Source organism: Penaeus chinensis, chromosome 43 (assembly GCF_019202785.1).
Source record: "Penaeus chinensis breed Huanghai No. 1 chromosome 43, ASM1920278v2, whole genome shotgun sequence".
NCBI lineage: Eukaryota > Metazoa > Arthropoda > Malacostraca > Decapoda > Penaeidae > Penaeus > Penaeus chinensis.
Genome location: NC_061861.1, coordinates 1,774,062 through 1,783,690, shown reverse-complemented (window position 1 = coordinate 1,783,690; position 9,629 = coordinate 1,774,062). Strand labels below are relative to the sequence as shown.

Genomic DNA, 9,629 nt, shown 5'->3' with positions numbered 1-9,629 from the left:
TGAGCTAGAATTGTTTATGCATTAGAAATCCAGTGAAATAAGCCAAAGATTACATAGCTTTTACCATGCCTTATCAATCTTCCTCCTGTATGAATTTATTTTATAGGAAAATTTACTTTGCCTGTTTCTCTCTCACGCTGTGTTGTATCATTTCTAAGTACATATTTAAATGAGTAAGAACCTAAGTGAAACATTTTAATCTTAAAGAAATAAGATTCTTTATTCCATTTGTTCTCAAAAGTAATGCAGTCTTTTTTTTTATTGATTACGAAGTAAGTAGTTCCTGTGGGTTTTTCAAGAGGCAGTTAAGATGATTTGACTTGAAAAATTAATAGACTTAATATCCTAATAGAAACTGCTATGCAGTGGATATAACTTACAAAAAGTCTGAATCTAGGCAGTTGCACTAATTCAATAATTGTGACTACAGAACATGCTTTGTAACTATCCACCATCTTTTTACTGGGTGGATTTAATCCACATTCTAGTATGTACATGAAAAAGGCAAACAAGTATGGAACTGAGATATCCAGTTTACTATTACAGCAGACTTCTTAGTGGAGAAATGCTTTAATAAAAGTAAAAAGGCTTACTTGATTTTGTCAAGATCTTCATAGGTTGAAGAAAAGAATCATAAGATGTATACCATATCTGCTGCTTGCAATATGGTAAAGCCAGCCAAGCTTCTTCATTATTTTGATATAGTGGCAATTCATATTTTTATGTGTAGTGCAAACTTGAGACACTTTATTTAAAAAAAAACATGATTCCCCGACCTTGGATCTGTTGTATAAGCAAACTTAACCGATATGCTCAGCATGACCATGAGGAGATTAAACCAATATACATACGAGAAAAAACAAGTTAAACATACATGCCAGTGTTTATTCCGACATAAGACAAAAGTATGGAGGAGAATTAATATCTTCACAATGCAAGAGATTTATTTGGCCGGTTTTGAGTTCATTGTCAGAAATACATGCATGTCTGTTGGGAGAGAGTCGAAGCTATTCATTCTCATTCATACCTCTCTCTGTATGCATACCAGTAACCCTGCAGTTCACCTAATAATGTAGACGATGAACACCTCTAATCAGGAAACTGCAAAGTATACCTTCACACAAGATGTTCCCTGCTTGGAAACAGTTAGTGTAATAATGACATGGAGAGAAATGTATTTTTAGGAGTATATGTCAAGGTTAAAAAAGATTGTACTGTAACGTATATGAACAGATACACCCTCCAACCTCTTGCTCGTTGGTGTCCTATGTAACCCATGATGTCTGGGATTTTTTTTTTTTTTTTTTTTTTAACAATTTACCATGCTGGAAATTCATGAACATTGCCTTATTGAACCAAAAAACTTTACCTGGAGACTTTGCCCCCAAGCCCCACCGTAACGCAATATTTTGTATACGCAGCTAATGACATGTTGACGCAACGGGAATTTTTCAATAAATAAGTTTAAAAATCTGCCCTTGCCTCAACAAATTTTACATCGTATTTTCTCACTTTCCTGTAACTTCTACTCATCCCCTTCATCTGTTCACTTATCCTAATCGCTCCCTCATGTGTACTCTTCTCGCCATTTACAATGATATGCGTTAATAGACACTTGGTGGTTTACTACCGTGCTGAGAGAATTTACTTAAAATCCTGATGAAGACTTAATGCTTTGCAAAATGCAAGCGAAGACGTTCGGCATCCTTTGGAATTCACTTATATATATATATATATATATATATATATATATATATATATATATTACACTTGCAAAAAGGAAAAGGCCCTTACTATACTAAAATATGTAGCAAGATTATTAAACAGAACGCAAGTTTGTTAGCTACACCGAGTATAATCATTGCACGACAACCATGACACACACAGAAAATAAAAGAAACGTAGTCAACAAGAACTAACCAAATGATAATTATAATAATAATGATGATGATAATGATAACCATCATGATAATGATAATAATGAGGATGATAATATTACTACTACTACTAATGTTGATGATATTAATAATAATAATATTAATGATAATGACAATGATAATAATAGTGGTAACTGTTATTATTATTATTACTATTATTATTTCTTTTTTCACACGTGTCTGGCTGTTCTTATTGCCAGGTTCTATACTGATAGGCGGGCCATAACAAATGACCGTGGGCTACCAGCATTTTCTTTCTCAAATCTCCAGTACTTTTCGCAAAATCCTGGCAGTTCCCAACAACGCAGTCTTTTGAAGTACTCCTAAGTTGCAGTGAATCCCAAGCTTTTCAACACACTTCTCAAATCCTTTGGTCACAGATCCCAGAGCTCCAATAGCAACAGGGACAACTTCTACTTTCTTCAGTTTCCAGTCTTTCTATTTCTCTTTTCAGATCTTAATACTTTTCTACTTTTTTCTTCTCCTCTGCCACGTTTGCATCCGCCGGTACTGTTATGTCAATGATAATTGCCGTATGTTCCTCCTTTTCTACCAAGACTGAATCTGGCCCTCTTGCCTCTATCACATTATCACACTGGATATTTGCATCCCATAACAACTTTACATCATCACTCTCCACAACTCCTTCAGGGGCATGCTCATACCATTTCTCACTGCATTCCAGTCCTCTTTTCTTGCATATATCCCAATGGATCTTTCTCGCTACATTATCATGACGCCTCTTGTACTCCTTTTGGGCTAACTTCCCACATGCACTTACAATGTGTTGAATACTTTCACCTGCTTGGCCACACAATCGACACAGCCGTTTTATCAATGTGATACTTCACATAATTTGTCCTGATCGATTGTTCTTGTGCGGCACAAATCAAGGCTTCTGTACCAACCTTCAAATCGCATTTTGACAACCATCCCCAAGTCTTCTCCTTGTCTACATCATCTGTTAAGTCTCTGACGAACTGTCCATGCATTCTCTTTCCAGTCCACCTATCTTTCGTTTCGTTTGCGTTTCTTGTCTTAAGATCTCTAACCTCCTCCAGTTCTCTTGCATTTAATTCCTCGAATTTTGCTACACCCTTTAACAGTTTCTCTTTAGATTTGGACACGTACGCTTTCAAACTACTCTCCCCATCTTTGACACATCGTTCTATACTTATAAGACCAACTATGCGGGACCAGATCATAGGCTTTTCGGTAATCTATCCAAGACATGGACCGATTCGTAAGCCTTTTCTTACAATCTCTGAATATGGTTCTGTCTATGAGCAGTTGATCTTTGGTGCCCCTACTTCTTCGCCTACATCCTTTGTGTTCATCCGGTAATATATTGTTCTGTTCTAGATATTGGTACATTTCATCTGCTACAATGCCCGTCAAAAGTTTCCACATTAATGGAAGGCAGGTAATAGGTCGATAATTAGCAACTGCTGTGCCTTTCTGTGGATCTTTTTGACATAGCACTGTTCGACCATGTGTTGTCCATTGAGGGACCTCCGCTTCTGTTAACATACCATCAAGTTGGGATGCGATTCTTTCATGAAGAGCTGTGAAGTGTTTTAGCCAATATCCCTGTACTCCATCTGGTCCTGGTGCTTTCCAATTCGGAAGTTTCCTACTTTACTTTTTAACTTTCTCTGTGCTAATTTTCACCGTGTCTTGCGTATGTTTCATATCACGATCTATTTCTTTTTTCAACTCTTTCAGCCATACAGCACTTATATTGTGCTCCTTCTCCACACTCCAAATGTCACCCCAGATTTTTGTACACTCTTCCGCATTCGGTATCTCGTTTGAAAAATCTGAACTTTTGTTAAGTTCGTCATAGAACTTCTTCTGATTCAAACCAAACATCCTATTTTGCCTAAACTGTTCAATTCTGTCTTCATATCTCTTCAGTTTCTCCACACTTTGCCCCGCCATTCTTTGTTTTAATTCTTCTATGGCAGTTTTTATCCCCTTTCTGTTCACCCTGTACTTTTCCTTTAGTTGTTTGATTTTCTGTGTCTTCTTCGCACCTGATTGTCCTTTCAGCCCTCTTTCCAGCAGATTAACACCATGTCTCAATTTCCTTCTATCACCCTTTATTCTCCGTTTCCACCTCGGTTCATTTCGTTTCTGTTGAGCACCTGTTTTCATCCCAAATTTCTCTGCAACTTATACACTTCTAGCTATGATTATTATTATTATTATTGTTATTATTATTATTATCATTATTATTATTATTGTTATTATTATTGTTATTACTATTATTATTACTATTATTATTATAATTATTATCATCATTATTATTATTATTATTGTTATTATCATTATTATCATCAACATTATTATTATTGTTATTGTTATTATTATTATTATTATCATTATCATTATCATTATTATTATTATTATTATTATTACCATTATTATTAATATAATAATGGAAGTTATTATCACTATCATTATATAATGGGATGATAACGGTAATGATAATGATGACAGGGTAATCATTGTTATTATTATCATTATTATCATTATTACCATTATTATCATTACCATTATTATTACAATTATCATTATTATAATCATTATCATTATCATTATCATTAACATTAACATTATTATTAACATTAACATTATTATTATCATTATCATTATCATTACTATTACTATTATCATTATTATTACTATTATTATCATTATCATTATTACTATCATCACCATCAGAGAGAGAGAGAGAGAGAGAGAGAGAGAGAGAGAGAGAGAGAGAGAGAGAGAGAGAGAGAGAGAGAGAGAGAGAGAGAGAGGGAGGGAGGGAGAGGGGGGAGAGAGAAGAAAAAGAAGTAGAAGAAGAAATCGAAGAAGAAAAAAACAAAGAAGAAAAAGAAGAAGAAAGAGAGAAAAATATAGAGATAGATAGGTTCACTGAGATATAAAAAAAAAAAAAACTCATAGCCCATCTATCTTTTAATTTAAAAATAAAGTTTCAGAAAGATATCACAGTTTCAGAAAATAATTAAAACAAAATTAAACTAAAACAAAAATTAAATTAAAACAACATTAAATTGAAGTAGAAATTAGATTAAAACAGAATTATATTTAAAGAGAATTAAATTTAAACAAATTAAATTAAAACAAAAATCAAATTTAAATAAATTAAATCAAACCAAAAATCAAATTTAAACATAAATTAAATTAAAACAAAAAAATGAATTAAAAAAACAAAAACTCAATCAAAAAATATTAAACCAAAACAAAAAATTAGCTTAAAACAAAACTAAAACAAAAAAAAAAAAAAAAATAATAAATAAAACAAAATCTTTCACAGTCTACCCTCGAAATACCTCGTTTTCTATATCCTGTCAATCAATAACACCAGACGGACCACGTAGTTTAAGCGACCACCGTGATGGCCGAACTACTCCTCGATTCGGACATAAGAATATGGGTTTTTCTCCCCATTGTGCTCATTACTTTCCTTTGCGGGATTGTAAGGCACTACGTGAGCGTCTTGATATCCACCCAGAAGAAGGTAGATCTGACCCAAGTCCAAGATAGGTGAGTTTTAAGAGGGTGAGAACTGGTGGTGTTAGGGGAGGGGGGGGGGGGGGAAGTTTCCATAGCAGAAGGTGTGTTATTTATTATGGGTTTTTTCTTATTTATTTCGTGTCCTGGAGGTTTTGTTTTGCGTTTTTATGAGTAGGTTATGTAGGTGTGGATTCTTTTTTCGGGTGATTTCTTACGGGTGGGTATTGGTGTTGAGAGTATGTGAAAGATAATGACTCGGGGTGATTGTCATGTCAAGGCAGATGTCAAGTCGGGTTCCACGAGTCATAAGCCGGGGTTTCATTAGGCTTCCGAGGGGTTCCACGAGTCAAAAGCCGGGGTTTCATTAGGCATCCGAGGGGTTCCATGAGTCATAAGCTGAGGTTTCATTAGGCTGAGAGGGGTTTTAATAGCCAAAAAGCCAGGGTTTCATTAGGCTTCAGAGGTGATTTACTAGCATTAAGCCAGGGTTTTAGTAGCCAAAAGCCAGGATTTTAGTATCACTGATCTGGAGCTTCCATAGCGTAAGCAAAAGCCGGAGTTTCATTAGCCTTAAGTGGAGGTTTTTTGGTTTTATTATCCAGAAATTGGGGTTTTATTAGCCTTGAGCCAGGGTTTTTCTAAGCAGTAAGCAGAGGTTCCATTTGACAGAAGAAGGGGTTTCATAAGCCTTAAGCCAGGATTTCACTTGACAGAAGCTGGTGTTTCACTAGTGTTATTGGACTCTGGAACTAAACTCAAGTTAGGGATCATCTCCTTTTGCCAGGCTTGGAATGTAAACAGTATTGGGGGTTGGATGGCCTCAGGGATTCAAGCCCTTTAACAGTTGGTCATAAATGGGAATGTTTTTAGCCTCTGGCCAGTAATTCTTTACAAAATCACTAGTGTCTTTGATGCTAACTTCTGGAAAAAATGGATTGTTGCTGTTATACATATATTTTACTGCATGCTTGTCTTTGCTGCCATGCCTTTGGTACTCCAGCAAAGGCAAGCAGAGCTCTACCATGTATATACTGTTGAGCTTGAACTGGTTCCATATTTAATAGATTTTGATGGAGTAGCCTGTTACTAATACACATAGGCAAGAACATCCTCACTGAAGACACGTATTTAAGGTGCCTTTTTAGGCTTCTATGGTTAAGTATTATGTTATTACATTATACGAATACTCGGGACAATAACAGAATTTTTTTTTTAACAGCCAAGCAATGATAAGAGCGAGAATGCTGCGCGAGAATGGGAAATATTTGCCAAAACAATCTTTCCTCATGCGAAGACATTTCTTCAATAATGAAGAGTCAGGTAATTATGTGTATCTCTTCTGTAACATTCTCTTATATTTATGTGTTCGTGAGAAATTATTGTTTTCATAGATTAGGTTTATGCACCATTCATAAACATTTTAAGTTCTGTTTATAATCAAGAGTATTGAAAGACTGTGACATTTTTACCTTTTTTTTTTCTCTCCCTCTCTACAGGTTACTTGAAAACCGTAAAGCGTTCAGCAGCTCCCCAGCCCATGACGGATCCAAATATGATGATTGAGATGCTGAAGAGTCAACTGACGAATGTACTGCCCATGATAGCCATTGGTGGATGGATCAACTGGACCTTCTCTGGATTTGTTACCAGTAAGCTCACTCTTTGGAAAGCTATTTTGTGATATTGGTGTGTGAGAGAGTGGGAGTGAGTATGTGTCATAGAGTATGTGAGATAGTGAGTGTGAGTGAGAATGTGGGGGAGAGAAACTGCGAGTGAGAGTGTGTGAGAGAGTGAGTGTGAGAGACAGAGAAAATGTGAGTTTGTGTGTGTGTGTGTGTGTGTGTGTGTGTGTGTGTGTGTGTGTGTGTGTGTGTGTGTGTGTGTGTGTGTGTGTGTGTGTGTGTGTGTGTGTGTGTGTGTGTGTGTGTGTGCGCGCGTGCGTGCGTGCGTGCGTGCGTGTGCTTGCGTGCATGCGCTTTTGTGCATGCATGCTTTTGTATGTGTATGTGTATGCACGTATGCATTTATACATGTGTGATTGTGTGCATAAAAGTGTATGTGTGTGTGTGTGTGTGTGTGTGAAAGAGAGAGAGAGTGAACTAACATACAAGTGACAAAGTACATACATCATTATATGTCTTAGCACATCTATGGGTGTTTTGTTTTAACAAAGCTTTTTTTTTTCTTTTCCCCCAGCCAAGGTTCCTTTCCCCCTAACGCTGCGGTTCAAGCCTATGTTGCAGCGAGGCATCGAGTTGGTGTCCCTGGATGCCTCCTGGGTATCTTCAGCTTCCTGGTATTTCCTTAATGTATTTGGACTTCGCTCTATTTACACGCTTGTCCTCGGAGAAAATAATGGTAAGAAGCATTGGAGAATAATTGAAAGAATATGATAAGAAAAATTGATTTATTGAATCATTTTATCAGTTTTTTGGGGATGTAGGAATCTATGACATATTCATGAAGAAATATTTTAGAGTGCTTTCGGGAAAGGAATGGACATGGTAGAGTTGAATGTGCTCTAGCTTATTTTTACTTTCAAATTTTTAGATACTTTTCTAAGAACCCTCTTTTGTAATGTCTTTGGGGTCACTGTATATATATATATATATATATATATATATATATATATATATATATATATATATATATATATCTGTAGATTTTTTTTCTTTAGCTAAGATTCTGAATTATGGTTTTAAAATTTATTTATTTTATTTCATGTTAGATATATTTTATTTTCATGATGTATGAAAGTAGCTTAACTGTGTTAATACAAGTAAATTGACATAGGATTTTATTTCACATGTATTTATTGATGTTGACAGCTGCTGACCAGGCTCGCATCATGGAGGAGCAGATGTCCGGTGCCGCCATGGCGATGCCTCAGGATCCCAAAGCAGCATTCAAGGCAGAGTGGGAAGCACTTGAAATTGCAGAACATAAATGGGCCTTAAAAGATGTGGAGGTGGACCTTCTTCAGAAAGCAGAGGTTGACTGCCTCTTTGATTCATTTTCATTTGCAAATAATACTTAAAAATGTAATTTCCTTTTTAGAAATTATGACTTTCCACAAAATCAGTGGTTAAAGTGTCATCTTCGAACATTCAGTAAGAATTTACATTGTTAAGTTAAGGAGAAAGGATTTCATGCATATTTATAAAACAGATATGTGTAAGTTGAGAAAATGTGATGGATGAATGTAAATTTTGAAGGATATGAATATTTGATATGTCACATTTTGTTGATAATAAAGAAGTAACATGAAAATTTTATTTATGTATTTGAGTATCCTTAATTCTTAAATCACAGTCAGTGAAGACTTATAACAAGATTCCTCCCAATTAATAATACATTGAAATAGAAAGCATAAAATGCAAAGACAATATTAGTAAATGTGAATACCTTGTATCATCACTTCAACCCTGCATCACATATATAAACTGTCTCCTTGTTATTCATGATCACATCACAAGATATGAATATCAGCTATCTTCAGAGTTAAAAGGAGGAACTTAGAGGAAAGGAAAGGGAAGAGATTATGTAATTTGAATTGGAGCATATAGTTTGCATACTGTGTAAAGAGGGCAGTTGCAGTAAGAATAGCCAGACTTGTAAGATAGAAGCAAAATTATAATGTATGTTGTGTGGTGTGCTTACTAGTGGTATTTTTACTGTGTATCTCGAGACTCAACAACTTGCAGGCTTGAGGTAAAAACAAAAGCTCTTTGCTCACTATATTGCTCTCTTTTCCTATATAAGTAATGTAAAAAATTATTTGCATGGAAACTGAAGCACTAGAAAATTTAAAAAATAAAATTTCAGAAGTGAGATATTAGCATCAATGTTCCAGACTTGCAAGGGAATTTTTATATCTACCCACATTCTTGAACATCATTCAGTTCAATTCACCCCCCCCCCCCCCTTCAATCTCATGACCTTTGTTGTTGTGAAGGGCTTAGGAGACAGACACTGGTACCTAATACTGGGGATCACCCCTGGTCTCAGCCTTCGACACTACTACTTTTGCATGGTCTTGTCTTCTTCCCCCTTTCCTTTTCCTACTCTTCTACATCCCCTTTCACTTTGTATGGTGTGAGAGCGGTTTTTGAAAGGATGAAAGGCTGATTTAGTGCCACTCATGAATGGCCTTGGGGAGCCTTG

General features: G+C 35.6%; 1 protein-coding gene across 1 annotated transcript; it reads left to right on the top strand.

Moving 5' to 3' along the window:
* The first annotated feature begins 5,324 nt into the window (after positions 1 to 5,324).
* On the top strand, positions 5,325 to 8,740 carry LOC125048281 (ER membrane protein complex subunit 3-like). Its single transcript, XM_047646903.1, has 5 exons — positions 5,325 to 5,495; positions 6,685 to 6,785; positions 6,962 to 7,114; positions 7,662 to 7,823; positions 8,294 to 8,740. Exons 1-5 carry the CDS (start codon positions 5,347 to 5,349, stop codon positions 8,500 to 8,502), a joined length of 774 nt encoding a protein of 257 aa, XP_047502859.1. The 5' UTR covers positions 5,325 to 5,346; the 3' UTR covers positions 8,503 to 8,740.
* The last annotated feature ends 889 nt before the right edge of the window (positions 8,741 to 9,629 follow it).